At 42.8% G+C, this 18,616-nt stretch overlaps 1 protein-coding gene across 1 annotated transcript in view; it reads right to left on the bottom strand.

The window, feature by feature from the left end:
• Positions 1 to 253: 253 nt before the first annotated feature.
• SORCS3 (sortilin related VPS10 domain containing receptor 3) overlaps positions 254 to 18,616 on the bottom strand; it is a 449,042-nt gene continuing 430,679 nt past the window's right edge. Inside the window, exons 21-27 of the mRNA XM_081158097.1 lie at positions 15,253 to 15,376; positions 13,757 to 13,869; positions 11,488 to 11,619; positions 9,482 to 9,581; positions 8,390 to 8,495; positions 2,969 to 3,129; positions 254 to 2,192 (exon numbers count right to left, since the gene is read on the bottom strand). Coding sequence (XP_081014223.1) covers positions 2,128 to 2,192; positions 2,969 to 3,129; positions 8,390 to 8,495; positions 9,482 to 9,581; positions 11,488 to 11,619; positions 13,757 to 13,869; positions 15,253 to 15,376 — 801 coding nt within the window. The 3' untranslated portion in view covers positions 254 to 2,127. The remainder of the gene's footprint in view (positions 2,193 to 2,968; positions 3,130 to 8,389; positions 8,496 to 9,481; positions 9,582 to 11,487; positions 11,620 to 13,756; positions 13,870 to 15,252; positions 15,377 to 18,616) is intronic.

Here is an 18,616-nt window from a genome sequence, read left to right as displayed (position 1 = left end):
AATGATGACAACTCATGGAGCAGAACTGAAGCAACTGAAGCCTGCATCCAAACTAGCTCAGGGTAGCCTGGTCGGTCCCTACAGAGCTCAGCCAAACCACAGCCAATCTGGAGACTCAAGAGCAAAGCATAAATATCTGTTGTTATAAGCTATTTGAATTTTTTTTTTTTTGCCACGTAGCATTATTGCAGCAATAGTTGACTAATACAATAGATTAAAAAAACTGCCCAAAGAAATCTCAGACAGATATGTTGCTTTGATGTACAAAAATACATTTATTTTCAACAATTTCAAAACCACTGTCTTTTTTTATACAGTAGAAATATTCAAATGGAACAATAAAACCAAGAACAGTATATGTACATATACTGTATATATAGATATGACTCATGCATTTGTATTCCAGTGTTTAGTACAAGTATTGCAATTGTCTGCCCCATTTAACCCTTGAAACGAAAAACCACAATCTTGAAAATGCTCCTAATCCTGACCTATGCTGTAGCCAGTCAGATTTCTGTGACTCTGAAATCACATTCTCAGTGTCTCATAGAGAGAAATGTGAACAACATCCCACATATATTAACAGGTAAAAATTCAGCCTTTCCTCCCATATATATACAGTATATCATTTTCTAAAACAGTGTGCACAGGCTGAGCCTGAAAATAAAAAATTAAATTAAATTAAAAAATGCTTACAGCATGGCTTAAAGTGACCTTGCTGAAAACAACTGGCATGTATAAGTGTGAAGGGCTGGGGTGCTGGAAAAGAGAACACTGGCATTGGAAGCCACTCACTCCAGAGGCAAGAACTATCTTAAGGGAACTGAAGGCAGACATTTGACTTTAAGGAAGTTGTGTACATCTGACAAGCAAATAGCACAGCTTTGCTAAAATCGTCTTTGACTAATATCATTAAAGACTAGACCCGCAGGGTTTGCATGGACTCTTGATTCCACAAATGCCACCTCCCTCCCAACCTCTCTTACTCCTTCCACACCAAGAGGCACTCACTGGGCTTACCCTACTACCCAGAGGAATTTTCTCAGCTATGAACAATCCAAGAGTCCCCCACAAACATTATACATTTCTTTGGAATCCAACCAGAAGGTAGAATCATTGTCCCTTTTACATCCATTGCCTGGCTTTGTCAGAGGAGACCATTTTCTCAGGCTGACACCCTCAATGTTGTCCGTCTGGAGGGGAACCCTGGTAGGTCCATCTAGATCTCAGTTCGAAGTCTTTCGTGGGCTTCATCTTGCTACTTCTTCCATGTCACTGATGGCACAATAAGACTCCAAGTTCTACAGCGTCGCTATAATCCTTCCTTTACCAATTGTCCCAAAGAAGCCCCCCACCCCCCTTATATACATAAGTAGAAATCAGCTATGGCATGGACACAGAGATGCAAGAGTTAATTGTGACAGACAACTGGAGAGCATCCAGAACCCAACGCATCAACCAGGCCTGGGGGTTGATCAGCTCTGAGGGTGAGTGCATAAGCCAACACACGGGTCTTTCTTTTTTCTGTTTTCTTTTTTACTAAACATTAAATTATTTCTTAGGAAATAAAAAGCTATTTACATTGTAATTATATACAATGAGCCATCAGTAGCCTCGCTATTGACATGCACGAGGCAGGGCCTCCTTCATCACACGGGTGTGCACGCTTTCTGCGGTTACATCCACGCCCCACCAACCTACCTCCTGCACATCTAACTAAGAAAGGGTCTGTGTTTTAGGTGTGTGTGCTGGTGGGGGGAGGGGTTTGGTGGTGATTTGGGGAAGATGGGAAGTTAATGAAAAACCAACCCAACTTTGAAAACAAAAAGATAGAGAGACCCACAAGGAAAAAGAGAGTCCTTGCACCATTAATGGCAGAATAAAGCAAGGCCATGGGAAGATAGGGACTTCGCCCATAGCACAAATACAGCCATTTTTCCTTTCCAACTCATTTTAATCGGCGAAGAATGCCTTTACCTCCCAATGCTAAGCATCTGCCTAATATTTATGAAGGGGCCCTTGGTAAATAAAGGGTAAACAAGAGATTTTCATTTTTCCCCCATAATAATAGTAATCATCATCAAAAATAAAAGTCAGAAAGATGGTTGACCAGGTGGCCTGCTGGAATTAAACACTAGTGCAGTTGGGAATCTCCTTTGTGCTTTCGCTGTTTGCAATGGTGGCAATGCCTCCTGCAGGGGAGAGAAGACAGAGGGAGAGAAAGATGTGAATCTCATAAGGGCAGGAGTCTGTAGGTATTTCCTGCTAATACAGAGCCACCTTGAACAGGTGCTTAGCATGTATTAGTTATTAGGGCACCCAGATAGTCTATCCTATCAGTTGGCTGGCTTATCTCACCTACATTTAACGTGTGCCATCTCCCACACCTGCACACAAGATAGGAGCAATACCTTGCCACCTTATACTGGACTAATAACTATAGTGACAGCCAACATATACTGAACACTTACCATGAGGCAGGCACTGTGCTAAAGATGTAATACCATTCCGTCATCACAACAATCTCAGAAGGTAGGTACTATTGTTCCCATGTCACAGATGAGGAAAATGAGGCACAGGGAAGTCGTAGAGCTAGTAGACTGGCAGACCAAGAGGACTGGCTGGGCAAGAAAATGGACCCAGGGCTATCGGACGCCAGAGCCTACATTCGTGCGATTATTAATTAGGACAGATAATGCTTTTGCTTTATAGAAGAAAAAGTCCAACATTGATAGATAACTGGCCTTATCTCCCCCTCACTCTGACTCCAACACTTTCGATTGTGATCTACTTTTAAGGGGAAAAAATTCTGCTAATTTCATGTGGCCAGAGGTGGCGGGTAAATTTTCAAACATGATTGTCACTGTAGCCAGTTCCAGCACTACCTGAAGAACAGGCCAAGGGGGTTGGCTGACCTAGTGTTTACAGGACAGAGGACACAGAACCTTGGAGGTACCAGCACACGTACCTATCACCCGGCTGTCCAGCTCTTTGTCCAGCAGCTCCTCAGGCTCGGTGAAGTCACTGAGTGTGATTTTGGGGGCGTTTTCACTTTGGCTCACTGACCCAATCATCTCCTGCTCCTTGTCATGTTGAACTTGAGCATAGATGTTAATCCAGGGGATTTTCCTACAGGGGCAGGAGCAAAACCAGATTATGATCACAGGGCATGTCAGACTGGGGCATTTGGGAACCCTGGGTGATAAGCAGGAGGGAGAAGCTATTGAACAAGACAGGCCAATGTCAGGGAAAGGGCTGGTCACCCAGACACTGTGGTCATGAGGCCAAGAAACACAAGGCCAGAGACCCAGATGCCCAGGGGTATGTAAACCACAGAGCTCCCTGAGGAATGTACCTTCTTCTGGAGTAAAAAGCAAGCAGGTGGAAACAGAAGGGCAATGCTGTCCATAAGGTACACACTAAAACCCTTAAAACATTTATCCTTTATTAAGTCTTTCAAGGAGCTGGGCTTTGAGACTCATAAGGTGAAAAGGCAGCTTTTTTCCTAAGGTTGCATCAATTTAATCAATTTGCATCGGTTTACTTTAGGAAAAGCCAAGAAATAAAAGGCCTATAGCCATCGCTAGTGCATTCAGAACACTATTCTCAGGCTAAGTATCTGAAATGCTTCCAGAGTCAGTTTCCTCATCCGTCAATAGGAATAACAATAGCTTCCTTTTAGGATTAGAGCCAATTAAGGCAAAGATGAAGAGAAGCTAAATAACTTCCTTTAAAGACACAAAAGTGTGGGTTTAGAAATGAGGCACGCAGACTTGAGGTCAGAGGAGCAGGCTGATTCATATAAAAGTCACAAAGGATTCATCTCCTGACCCATCTCTACTATCTCCTGACCCACTGTGTTATAGCTTCCATAGCCTCCTTTGAATCCCTATAACCCAGTGCTTCTCAAACCCAGGTTCTCCCTAAATGCTTTTGTGACTCTATAGGTCTGGACAGGATGGGTTGAAATTCTGCATCTCTGCCATGCTCCCAGGTGATGCTAATGCCATTGGTCTGAGACCCAAACTTCTAGTTGCAAGACTCTAATACATCAAACTCGTTTCCATCTTGGGAACTCTGAAGGAACTTTTCCCTCTGTCTGCAATACATCTCCTTCTCGCCTTTTCATGATAGCATCTTTCATAACTTGGCTTACATGTCATTTCCAAGAGGTCGCTCCTGACCACCCAACCTCTCCTCTTATCAATATCTAATGGGATTGTGTCCATGAAAGAAATGAATAGGGTGTTGGTTTAGGGTGATTTAACAGGCAAAGTTTTTTGACTTGTTTTCTTTCTTTCTAATTAGACTAAAAACCCAATGTATGTAAAGTCTATGCTTTTATCTTTACTGCTATACACTTAACTAGCACAGTGTTTGGCACATGGTTTACATTCAGTAAGAATTTGCTGAATGAATGGATAAATGACATCAAAGCCCAGGTTCTTTCAACTTTCTACTTTCATATTATGTTCTCAGGCAAAATTATCCCCTTTTTTAAAAATCTTGGAATATTACATCTAGAAGAGATCTACCTCGTTAAATATAGGGAAATTTTTGTCTAGACATTTCATGAAGCTGATTACTGCCATAGATGTTATCAAAACTTGAGACATCTGACATCCACCCCAACCCAGAACATTCTGTGTATTTTTAATGGAGAGTCACTCTGTTGTCCCAGCACCAACCAGTGATATTTTCAAGCTTCTACATTCCCCTCTCCACTCCAATCCACAATAGACATAGAGTGGGGGCATTTAATAAGGCTTTCCCATAGGTAATTTAGAAGGAAAGATTAAAAAAAAAAAATAGGTTTAAAACATTGGTGGTTTCTACGTTTCCTTTATGTTCAGTTTTCAGGTCTTTCACAGTTGCTCTCCATACATCAAGGGAGGTGTCCTCGTGATTCCTACTGGTCTGAACCAGTTTAATATAATTTACAAGAACCTTGAATGAATAGACTATGTGAGAGAGCAAACCTCAGGCTCTCTAAATGTGTCTAATTGAAAATTCATGCTAGCTCTTACTTTCTTATATAAATAGAAATGCAGCCTAGTGCCTTAGATTTCATCTAATCATAAAAGTACATATTACTCATGAACATTGGGGTCAACTGTAATATTAATTAGGTGCTGGGGGCACTCAAACCACTGCTGATCATTACAAGCCTATATAGCTTCAGGGCTGTAGCCAGAGTTCACTGTGTCCCCACCCTCCATGCACCTTCCTGCTTTCCTAGTGATATCTGTGAGAATTTGGACAAATTTGCCCTTATAAAGATTGTTCACTTTATTTCAATCTCTGAAAACAGGTAGATTCTTTTCAACATTTTTAATAGATAGTCAGAAGAGAATGAATTTTACATGTTACAATTTTTAGCATTTAAAAAATTATCAAATTGCTTTTCATTTCTTAACACACCCACTTGTAGGGCTGTTGAGCATCTAAGTCAAGACTAAACTTAAAGTTTGCAGCTAAGAAACATGGGAAGTAGATTTAGAGGCATGTCTTGGGCTACACAATCATATAGGTTTTAATAAGAGCAGTAAGATGGATCAATCCAAGCTACCCATAAACATTTCAGTTTTTATTGTTTGTTCCAACTATGATAAGTGTTAGAAGCCCATGAGAGGAAATTTAGAGAAAGTGCGGTAGGCTTCACAATGATGAAAGAAAGCTTTACTGAAAAAAAAGTACTGAAATAAATATAAAAGTGCAAAAGCTTTCTTGGATAATCAGGAAACAAATCTATACTATAGAAAGAAGGTCTTATGAGGCAGCGTTTTCAGGAGATAAAAGCAATCTCATAATTATTTTTAATGATATTGCTTAAAACATTAGATAATAGCAGTCACTAGTAAAGCATAAGATCAAATGTGAGAGACAGGGTTACATTCACTCAAAGGAAGCTTGGGGCTCATGGTAACTCTATTCTCCTTCCCCTGCTAAGTGAGGACTTGGGATCTTGAGATGGCTTTCAGTGCCTGGCACACAGTACACACTCAATGGATGTTTGTTGAATGAATTAATGGCTTAATGAATTAATGCTGGTGATTAGAGAAACTTTTGGTTCTGAAAAGTCAGCATGGCCAATGATTTGGGAAAAAACACAATCAAATTGTCCTTCCCCTACACTATTAACCAAGTGTTGACTAGCCAGGTGTAGCTATTTGAATTTACATGAACTAAGGTTAAATAAAATGTAAAACTCAGTTTCTCCATCATATTCATGACTCCTGTATTGGGCAGTACAGATTATAGAGCACTTGCATCATTGCAGAAAGTCCTTTGGGACAGTAATATAAAGCAAAAGAGACTATGGAACTCAGGGGTAAGAGCCTAACCTTCCGTAGAGCCATCACTGGAGTTCTGGGTCATAAGGAGGAAAGGAGACCAAAGAAATAGAAGACCTGATAAGACCTCTCCCAAAGGACTTGAACATTGGGAGGAAAATATCCAGAAAAGGTGTAGAAAAAAAAGGTAACTGCTGACTGGTAACTCTTAGCTGACTCTGCTGTTTATGCAGTTTGCCTGGTGTTTGTTTCCTGAAGCCTGGGCTGCATGATACCATGTCAGGATCATAGAAAGGGCTGCTATTTGATGACTAGACCGGGAGTAATTCAGAGATGGCACTACCTGGCAGAGATCCAAGTACGAAGCGTACACATTTAGAGACACCTACATTAATGAGTTGACTGTCTAGGGAGTTTAGCAGCATTTATAAGAGAACAGAAAACTCTCAGAAACAGAATATGTCTTGCCTTAATCTGGAGACACCTGACACAAGTACTTTTTTGCAGGGCTTCTATTGGCCCTTGCCCTCGGCAACCATGAATTTCTAGGGGCTAGAAGAACAAATTTAGGATAGTTGATCTTCAGTCCCCAGCAACCATCAGGCTTCCCCACAATCAAATTCTTGGGTGAACGAAAGTGTGCTTTACATGTAACTGAAGAACATCCATAAATGAGTGTTGCCTTGATCAGACTGTTTCTATATTGAATCTTTGGTCTCTGCTTGCAATATGAAAAATTTTTCCTCCATTTTCAAAAGGAACATGGCAGGTGGGCTGCCACGTCTTCACCCAGGAGGACATGAACTCACATACTGCTCTGCAAATTGAGGAAGAGGTGAACCTCACTCTATCTTTCAGGTGGAGGGTGTGAAGGATTCCTGCTGTTTGGGCTAATGCTGAAGTGGATATTGAGTACAACTGGTGTTTTAAAGCCTGAGATGTCCACTAGAGAAGAGCTAAAGGGGGCTGGGGAAGGGGTAGACTGAAGCACCTTTGCCACTGATCTCTTCCAAAATCTAAAAGCATTACATTCAATACCTGGAAACACTCTCAGGACCAAGTATCCTTTCAAAACTCATCTGATGATAGTTAATGATATTCCTACTTTACCCAGGCTTCCTATGAAGTACATCCTATGCCACCGATACGATTTTGTAAGTCTTTTAAGTGCCAGTTTGTGACACAGAGGCACTTTTGGAAGACATGTCCTTTGTTATTTATAATATTAACTTAGATTTGTTGATTATTTAGTATGTACCTGGTATAGATATTATTACATTTAAACCATATGGCAAACCTATAAAGTGTTAGCGTTTTCCCTTTTTTTTTCCACAGATGAAGAAACTAAAGTAGCTTAGAGAGAAAATCCAATTGCCCAAGATTACGAAAGCTAAAAGTTAAAATTGGGTCTGCCTTATTTCAGAGTTCATACTGTTAGCTAGTCCACCTTTGGCAAAAGCAGTACATATTTAAAGAATGGTAAAGAATTATTGATTTCAAGTTCATGTTTTTAATAAGTATCCTGATGTGTCATCCCTCCTGTGGCCTTCAAATATAATTTCTGAGTACATGTAGAGTTTGGTTTTCCCGATCAATTTCCCTTTAGAAGCGGGAAGGGAGGGAGGAGATAAAGCATACACATTTCAATAGAGATACTGTATAGCTATAGCACAAGGAAAGAAAATGTGTATGTGTGTTTATACATGTGTGTATAAGATTTCAGGTGCATTTTCTCTGTGTAACCACCCTGAATGGTTGTTAATTTGTAGAAAAAGATATCTTGATTATTTGAGACCTTATTTTAGAAATTTAGGTGAGGTTTGAAAACTCCTTACACTTCTCATGAAGAGAATTGATTTAATAGACTATCCTTCTTTCCCTTAACTCAATAGAGTTATACATTAGATAGAGTTCAGATTCATAAACTTATTTATTCCCTGACCACCAATTAGTCCTACTTTTCCTCATTGCCAAACCAAGCTTCAAGGAGAATTAGTATCACATATTTGGGATGAATTTAGAAATGTTAGTTATAGGAAGAATCGGCTCCCATGAATCCAGCCCCAATATTAAAATTGAGTGATGGTAGCACATACCTTTTAAACTTGTAGATCAAAAACACAGCCAGGCCGACGAACACCACGGACAAGAGCATAAGCATGGCCGAGCTACTGCGCCCAGCGCTGGAGTCCACCAATGGAGCTAGGAGGAAACAACATGCTCACTTGGAAGCTATTAGCTAAAAAGCAAGTACCCACTGGAGAAAGCAGGCCAGGTGGGTTCCATCTGTATATCTATTCACTCTCCAATTGCCCTGCATGCCATCTGGGCACAGGACGCCTGGTTTCAATGATGAAACTGTATTCCCAGTCAGAGCTTCTTAGGGAAAATAAATCCCTCTGCTCTTCCTGGAGAGACTCGCGTTCTTGGTGTGAGCTGAGCAATTGTGTGCCCAGCTAAGGGGAGTACAAAAGGACTTGAATGTCCTTTCTCTCAGACAGCCTGAGTGTCTGTCGACACGATTCCAGGTAACTCATTGGGAACTTTGGATTAAACACCGATGCAATGTTTCAGTCCTTTCCTTTACACTGTTCTGGTGAAGCCCTGCTGGATGAGCACATCTGGAATCTCCACATCTGAAAACTCTCATAGCAATTAGGGACATTTAGGAAACAGGCTCTCCCAGAGAGCCAGCAGTGGATGCCCAAAGAAACATGCCTTCTTTTATTACTTTTACAAACCAACCAACTAGAGACAATCCCTGTTTCAATTTAAACTCATATATGATGTAAATAGAAGGGACTTCTACAGTTATCTGATCTGGCTTCCAATCCAGATTCATAGAATCAAAAAATTGCAGAAATTAAGAGTCTGAGGACTTCCTAATATAATCTCAACTGTTGCAGATTAAAAAAAAAAAGTCAAGGCTCAAAGAAATTGTAGGTTTTTTGTGAGATCACCTAGGGATTCAATATCAAGGTCACTTCTAGGAAAGTCTTCTTGCCACCTCAACAGGAATCCTCAAGAAAGATGTAATTAATCTTTCTTAACCGTCACTATGCAAAAGAGCTCTGACAAAAGCCACTTGCAGTCGTTATGGAGAAGAATTTGCTGATCGTCTCCTCCCTTTTCTCTCCAGGATAACAGATCACCATACCCATTTCCCCCTGATCCCAAAGGGCACTCACCCAACGTCAGCTGTGTGACATACACGATGACTTGAACCCCTGGCTTCAGTTCAAACTGGACCAAGTTTTGGTTTAGAGCATTAAACAGCATCTCCACAATCTAGGAAAAAAGAGAGAGAGGCCGCATGGGAAGGCGTGACATGTGACAGTGCTCCCTCATGGGGTAAGAAACCAGGGTCCATAGGCAAGAAAAAGGCCACGTTCAATCAGAGGACAGGCTAGAGGGATGTCTTTATTAATTTGGTTCTCTTGGAGCCCTGCGAAGCCAAAAACGTAGTCGGTATGATTCGCTTAGGCTGGAGCAGATAGTGAGACGGGAAGCTGTGTCCAAAGTCCCCCCAGTGGATTCGAGTTGGTAACAGGCATTGATGTCTCATTTAACTCCTTGTTCAGTGCTCTTTTATCCACACGTTTCAACTTACAGTAGAAAAACCGGCGGTGGGGTTCAATGAAAGAAAGTCAACCGATCATTAGTTCTTTAATCTGATCAAGTAATACACACGGGGCGGAGGGGCCCCTGCCGGGATTAAGGCAGGCACAGGTTCCCCGGCCCGCTCCCCCGCTCTTTTCCTCCCTCAGAGACAATGGGAGGCAAACATCAAAGCAGAAGCTGCCTCCTTTTTACGGGATAATTTCCCTCTTTCCTCTTCCCCAGCAAGTCTCAGATCGCATGACGTCGATCTAGTCACTGGGTAACTCCCACGGGAGAGAGGCAGGCTGAGGCTGTTGTCCCTAACGCTTATCTCGCCGGTCGCGCCTCACTGTCGCAGCTGCCATTCGTCACGGTAATTACCTATTTATCTAAATGAATGGATAGCGTAGCTTCCAAATATAATTCACACATGCCACTTGCAAAATATTTCGGAATAAAGAGGTCTTGTAAAAGTGATGTATGCATTAGCTGAATTTCTTCCTGGCCAAGTTCACCACGCAGCCCGGAAACGCAAGGATCCACATTTCCCAGAGAAATGGCTGCGATGACATGGGTGCTGCTCGGGAAGGCCCGAGGGAGATGTGGGGATGCGGTGATGGCCAGGTGAGCCGCAGAGGGAGCTGGAAGATGTCTGTACGCCGATTGCCTCATCTGGGAGCAAACGTGTTTGATTCACGCCGGGTTTTAGTGGCCTCTTTCTCACTTATTTTTACGTCTCACTTAGCATCCTGGGACGGCAGGGGAGGGCGAAGCAGAGCACAGACCCCCAACCCGTGGGAGCAGGGGTGAGAGACGGAGGCGCACGGCACTGGCCATCGCCTTTGCTTCCTGGTCAGTGTGCAGATCACGGGAACGCTGCCCCTTTGGCAAGGGCAGTAAATCACAATCTCGTTTGGAAACGGGCTCCCTTAGTCAAAGCCAGATGGGGCAATCCATCTGTCTCCAAAGAAACATGATTGCCCGGCCGGGCGTGGCTCAGCGGTCGAGCGTCGACCTAGGATCCAGGCGATCAGGGTTCGATTCCCGGTCAGGGCACATGCCCGGGTTGCGGGCTCGATCCCCAGATGGGGGCGTGCAGGAGGCAGCCGATCAATGACTCTCATCATTGATGTTTCTCTCTCTCTCTCCCTCACCTTCCCTCTCCCTGAAATCAATAAAGATATATTAAAAAAAAAAAAAAAAAGGAAACATGATTAAAGCAGTTCATGTTCTCCCCAGGAGCAGAATGGAGATGGACCAGGATCTTTAAAGACAAAGCACATTTCCCCAGGAGTACGGAAACTCAAATTCCTCTCTGTCCCACCCCGTCTCTATCCCCAGGGCCCTGGCATCGGGGGGGAGGCATGAGCAAGTTGCAGGAATGCCAGCTGTTGGGATGAATGATGCCGGTGGCTCAGCCTGTGTGCATCTGTGTTGATTTGGGCTTTGGCTGCGCACTCCTCAGAGCCAAATAGTACTGGACAGACAGCAGGCCAATGGGAGAGGCCTGGCCCCCCTTTGTGGCTGGAATTAACTTTGGGCCCTTAGAGTGCGACCCACAGGCAAGTGTTCCGGCCAGCTGGCTTTCGCCTACCTGTTCCAGGTCGCCTTCATTGCCTTTCCGCCTCTCCGTCAGGTTCCTCGGGGGAAGCACAAAGAGCTCTGCTGACGTCGGGAGGCCGGGGAACACGGCCACCAGGATCTGCTCTTCCGGGACACTGGCGACCTGCAAAGATGTGGGCCAGACAGTGAGGTCCGAGAGGGGCCAGCGTCCTCAAGGCAACAACGGGAGCAGAATATCACAGGGACAAGGCAGATATATTTTTCAATCCTCACCCGAGGATATGTTTTTATTGATATTTAGAGAGAGAGGAAGGGAGAAAGAGAGAGAGAGAGACATCGATGTGAGAGATAAACATCTATTGGTTGCCTCCCACCAGTATGGCCCCCGACCGGGGATCGAACCTGCAACCTAGGTATGTCCCCTGACCGGGAATTGAACCCACCACCTCATGGTGTATGGGATGATGCTCCAACCAACTGAGCCACCCAGCCAGGGCTATAAGGCTTCTATATGTTTTTTAAATGCAGCGTTTCAGGCACAGGTTCCAATAGACATGCAAGCTTTCTTCCTATTGCCCCCGAGAAGTGCTAGGGAAGGAATGATCAGCTTCACTGCCTCCTCTGCTCTTACGTACATTTTTACTGAAGCTAAACTACTATTAGAAGTGATTTACAAATTCTTGTTTGCTGGGAACACTTGCAAAAGCTCCCCTCATATTTTCTGTTTTTCTGCATGTAGAGAGTTCTGGCTAAAACACGAACAGACTGGCTGCAAGTGAGGAATAGGAACTTATAAACATGGGAAAATGCAAATGAAAGAAAAAAGCAAAGCAGCACTGGTTTTCACTTACTAAAGCAGGATTTTTTATTAATTTAAAATAGCTAATACTGGTGAGGCTTCAATTAAGAGGTGCCCTCATGTTGCTGGCAGCGCTAAAAATTGATATATATTGCCAATTTTTTTTTTTTTCAAAAGGCTAAAGTTGAGGCCATAAAAATTTTCATACCCTTCATTCAATAACTGTAACTTGGAGTGTTTGTCCTAAAGGAATGATGGGGGGGGGGGGGGGAAGGCATATGCAGGAAGAAGCACTCACAACTTTATTTATAATAGCAAATAAGTGGGAAAAACACAAACATTCAAAAAAATTAAGTAAATAAATGATATCATCAACCTGATAGGATGTTACTCTACCATTAAGATGATAATTAGTACCGGGAGCCAACCCGGAAAACGCTTATTATGGCTGCATTCTGATCTATTTCCTTCCATTTCTTTGGTTACAACTCTATAAACATAAAAAACGTATAGGAGTAAAAAAGGAAAACAAGACACTAAACATTATGTTAAGATGCTGAGATGCTGAGTTAATTTTTTCTATTCTTGAGTGTTTAGTAAAAGGATTATATTGCTTTATGATAAAAACGTAAAAGTAAGGTTCTGTTGGAAAGCCATTTCCTGAAGAAAACAAAACTCTGAGTTTTCCCCTGTAAAGAGGATGACTTTTCTTTCCTATGTGTCTTCAGAAGGTCTTTTATCTAGAACAATACTTCCTCTTGGCCCAGTCCAACTATGGTTATATAGCTTTTGATTTGGCAGCAATATGATCTCTGTGGGAAGTGACCGCTGGCCCATCAGCCTCTGGCCCCAGGCCTTCCAGAAGACCACTCCCACTATACCCCAGGGACTTAGGTCATTGCCCACAGTGACAGCTGAGTACATCCACCTGGTATGGTCCTTTCTCTGATCGCTTCTTATTGTATGTTTGCCCAGATATTCCCAGGGTCTTTGTGGCCACCTCACTCCTTTGAAATACACCCTACAGAGTAGAGACTCAATAAATTGTTGGTGTATTGAACAGAATTGGAGGGGCTAGTTGTTTCCCACTTGCTCAGCTCTGGAACTAGGCCTAGAGATTGGAATTAACTCTCAGAAATGTGACAGCAATGAGTGAGAGGGTCAACTTGAGAAGTAATAAGCAGCAGTCAGAAGCCTAAACTATCCAGCAAGCAGAGAAGTGTCCCCTTGGGACCTGAGGTGGCTTTGCCAGAGGCCTCAGTGTCCTGCTGGGAGGTGAGATGCTGAGTAGCTAGAAGTCTCTCTCTCTCCTCCCCTCCCCACCCCTACCATCCCTCCATCATTCCTTCACTCCTTCAACTTATTTTCTTTCTTTCTTTCTTTTTGCAGTAAATCCTTATTGAACTACAGAATGGTGGTTTTAATTCCTGAAAATGTATTCTAGAGGACACCATGTGGCTCTTCACTCATAAAGATTTCAGCAAATATAAAACCAACTTACTTTGACCAGAGCTCTCTTGATGACATTGCCAACATCTTGCCTCCACTCGGGAATGTCGGGGTTGTGGTGATCCAGGTTAGGAGAGAATGACAATAGCTGGGACTGGAAGTATTCTGCAAGGACAGAGTGTGAGTGAGGCTGTGAGGGGATGCGCTGGGCCAGAAGGCTGCCAAGCACCATGCTGTACAGAACGGGCCTGCTCTTTCACGTAGTCTCAACTACAGTTCCTTCATTCCAGCCTATTTCTTGGCCTCTGAAAGAGTGTGGGATTTGATGACTGGAAGTAGATTTGTGCTTCTACCATTTTTCTTAGTTCCTAAAATCTTAAGCCCTTCTTATAAAAAAATATTACCTTAAGCAAAACATAAGTATAAAATCCCAGAAGACTTCTGCTATGGTAGGTGGTACCATGCAGAGCCAATGACAAAGCACTAACAAGTTGAGTTTAATGAGAATAGAAGCTTTTGTTTTCTCTCATTTCCTTTGTCCATAACTGTGAGCACTGCCTCAGGGGGCTAGGAAGTAGATTGAAACCCTGGATCTAGGGTGTGGGTAACGTTCCATTTCTTGACCTGGTTGGTGGGTACACAGCTTTGTTCACTTATTCGTGGTAATTCATGAAGCTAAAACATTTATGGTGTGTACTTTTCTGTATTATATTTATACTTAAACAAAAATGTTTCATTTTAAAAAATATTCTAGGTGTCCAAGGAGAGAGTGTGAGCATCAGGTTTGGAAGAGATATAGGAAAAGGCCAGAGGAGCTAGTACAACTTTCTAGAATACCCCTGCTAGTGATTGTTTTAGGAGAGTGAGGGAGGTTGAGTGGGATGGTGGTAAAAGCATAATTTTATTTAAAATAAATTAAAAATTAAGAATGGTTCTCCAGGATTGAGAATAGGATAGTGGTCCTATTTACCACTCTCCTGCCTTCCTCCATCTTTAAATTCTTAGCCTTAAGTTCAGTGTTTGCAGCTAATGGTGTTAGAATCTCCACAAATAAATAAAAAAAAAGAACAACAAACAAAAAAACATAGGTTGTGTGTAGTTTCCCTCAGTTCCTGAACCATGATCTCTTCAAGGGCAGGGATCATGACTCCTCCTACTTTGAAATCACTGGTTCCAATCCTTACAAAGAGTGGGTGCTGCATGTGTGCTGTAGACACCCCAACATGACCTCACACTTAGATGCTTCTATAACAGTTTTTCCAGCTTAGTATCATTTCAACTTACAATAAGTCTCTATCTAATGGGACCATTAGGATGTGATGTACACACATCCCAGAAGACAACAAATGCCGGCCTGTGCCCTGCTTCTCTCCTAAGCCCTATCTTTATTCAGGAACAAGGTAGGAAAAAGGTTTGGATACCTCCTATGGACAGACATAATTTCCCCATGGCCTGGGGCATTTCCAAAGCAGTCAGCAATTGTCACTAGGGTGGAGAGAGGGAATTGGCTGGGTAGGAGGCATCACAAGGATAATTTCCAGGGCTTACCATGAACTGCAATGTCTTTTGTGTCCTGGATGAGGGCGTTCCCAGCGGCCACCTGAACAGTGATGGTGTTGGTCCCCTCAGCGAGGAAGGTGAAGGAAATGCTGCTGTCCAAGGTGATGAGGGGCTAAACAGAACAGAAAGACCAATTTACTCCTCTGGGGCATATGAGATTTCCTCCTTTCCCGTAAGTATCAGGCCGTCACAAATCCGTGTAGGATTCACATATCTCAGGGGATCCTAAGTTGGGAAAGGAAAAATAAAATTACACAGCTTCCCAAACTGTGATTATGTCTTATAGGCAGTATCCAAGAAGAATGCTAATAAAGTCGAAATACACTGTAAAATGTTAAGCCTGAGAGATGAAGGCACGACTGGACACCCTGGGTTTTGGTTGTCATTCTGTCCCTTCTCCTGGGGCAAAGGAGAAGCAGCTTTTGTAATCTATTCCTAATGGCTCTGGAAATAGATCATGTCTCTTCCCCAATATTCCAGGCCACTTGTATCTTCACCTTGTATTCCACTGGACTCTAAGACTATTCAGAGAAGTGACCACATTTTATTGACTTCTGTGTCCCACCCTTGGTGCACTGTCTTACATAGAGAAGAATTTATATGTAAGTTGGATGCCTGGTCATACTACTGACTTTATTTTATCATATCTGTGTTTTCCTTTGCAAGCCATTTCAACATTTTAGTAGGTTGGAAAACATATGCACATACATAGCTGTAATCATTTTTTAAATATTGTTTTCTTTTTCTGTTTTATCTCCCTTATCACAACAGATGGAGATTTGCCTAGGATAAAGAGAAAGAGAATAACATTTTTCCCCTGTGAATTTAGCATCTTGATAAAATCAGATGCTGATTGGAGAGAAGAGTATGAGGATGTTGAGATTAAAGAGTCACACTTCAGTGGCCATGTTGAGGCCCGCACCCTGTCAAGCTCTCCGGTGTCTGCAAGGTGAGAAATGACAGCAGGAGGCTTCTCTAAGGCAGCTCATAAAGAGGCATCACAAGCCCAGGAGAGCAGGCTCCCTCTCCTCTCTGCGCCAGGACAGCATTGGGATACAGAGTAATAATGCTGCCGGTTGGGGAGGCAGAGAGCTGCCCTTCAAGGGGGTGAGTGTCCACCGGCGGTCACACAGCAGACCCATGCACTTTAACTCAACATGGCCTGGATGCGTGGGCCAGAACCGTGCACAGGGTCGAGATGCAGCTTTCAGACAGCGTCCCTGCCCCAAGACTGGAATTCCTTTCTTAACTCAGGATTTTGAACTGGGCCTCTGAAATAATAATTTGGTTTCTTCTGCTTTAAAATTCCATAGATCCATTGTATGACCAGGACGATGGCTGGAGTTTGGCTGGATGAAAGATACAGCTCTAACCTTTGACACTCTTTCTTTTTGTTTGCTAAATAAAAGAGAGAAGTTGAATATGGGAAAAAATATACTTTTTCCTTTAACTAAGGGTAAACCCCAGAGTTCAAACAAACAAACGAAATGTTCATAGCAACGGCCAACGAGTAAAAGGAACCTAGGAGAATGTATCAACAGAAAAATGAACAAAGAAGCCAAAGTATATACGTACAACGGACATAAAAGCGCAAATATTGATGTACACAGCAATAGACATGAATCTCAAAACCATAAGAATGAAAGAAACCATACACAGGGCTTGGCAAAAGTAGGTTTACACTTGTTTGTATAGAAAAATATATAATACAAAAATGAGTAATAAAACGAGAGCTGTGTTTTCCCTACTCTCAAATGTAAATCTACTTTTGCCCACCCATGTTATAAAAGAATTCATATGGTACGATTACATTTCTATGAAGTTCTAGAAAGGCAAATCTAATCTATGATAAAAAAAAAGTAGTGGTGGTTCTGGGCACTGGGCGTGGGAGTTGACTGAGAAGACACATGAGAGAACTTCTGGGGTGATAGTGAAAGTATTTATCTCAATAGAAGTTTGGGTTATAGGTGTATGCTTTGTCAAGACTTCAGATATATGCATTTCGTTGTTGACACATTTTATACCTCTACGGGGGCAGAATGTAAATGAACATGGAATTCTTAGTAATGATTTGCAAGCTAAAGCTTTTAGGACAAAGCATATAAGTGTCTGCAATTAACTTTGAAATGGATCAAAACATTCATATCAATTGATGGATAGATAGAGGGATGGACCGATACAGACATGTGATAAAACAAGCACAGGAAATGCTAATGGTAGACAACAGGTGGTGAGTATATGGACGTTCGTTATAACATTATTTCAACTTTAGTGTATATTTGAAGTTTGTAATAATAAAATGTTGGGAAATAAACAAAACAAAAATGGGATAATCAATGTGTTTTTGTTTTTCTTGATTCCATCAATTACTCTCTCTGACCGTGACTATATTGCGTTCATTGCCCTTCCGCTTTGGTGACTGCCCTCAGCTATGTCTCATCTCTTCCCACCTCTCACCCCCAGGATGTTTTTCTCATTTAATAGTTGGGTCTTGGGGAACCATCACTACTTCCACCCCATCTTCTTCAGCTCTCAATGGTCTGCATGGGCCCCCTCCTTTGTCTGCACACTCTTCTTGTCCTAGACTCTAATGGTTGATGCTGGGCCAAGCAACGACATCCCTTTCTGAAGGCACTGGAATTCCTCTTATCCCAGCAGATTTGATCTTCCCCCCATCTAGCTACTTCCCTAAGAGGTCCAGGAGCCAAGTAGGGACACAGGGCAGCAGGACAAGGGAATGTCATCTGAAGTGGGAAGGAGAATGTCCTCCCACCAGCCACACAGGGCCCTGAGCCACAGCAAACTGTGCTGAAAGGTAACACTCGGTGTGGTAGCCACAGGCTTGTGGGCTGGGAAAACGGCAGGAGCTAATTTTGTTTCCCAAATTGCTTTTGTTTTTCGTCAGCGCTTATGGCATCACAGCTGCTATCACCTTCCTTGCAAAGCTGGAACGCTCAACAGGATCCTTGAGCTCTGTGTTGGCCACCAGTATCTAGTGCCCAATGCTAAATTAAATCAAGTATTTAAGGCTCATTTACGGAATCTATTAGGCAAGCAGACGCATTTATTAAGCCAGACCTCTGTTAATCCCAGCAAATTGGCCTTTCAGAGTCCCACAAATCCAACAGGCGGCTGGCCAACTGACTTCTCTGTCTCTGTGCTTTGTCCAAGCTGCAGGGCCAGCCCACAGTGAGGTGGCTTAGCATAATAGCCCACGTCCTGCCTAGGCTGTGGGCTACACACCTTCCCACAGAGAATCCCCCATGCTCGGCAGGTCACATATTATCCACTGAGCCCAGCAAGAAATCGACAAAGCTCTGAGTGACTACACAGTTATGAGACTTCCACTTGA

This window comes from Miniopterus schreibersii (genome assembly GCF_964146895.1).
Source record: "Miniopterus schreibersii genome assembly, chromosome: 14".
Classification (NCBI taxonomy): Eukaryota; Metazoa; Chordata; class Mammalia; order Chiroptera; family Miniopteridae; genus Miniopterus; species Miniopterus schreibersii.
This window is presented reverse-complemented; position numbering and strand designations above follow the sequence as displayed.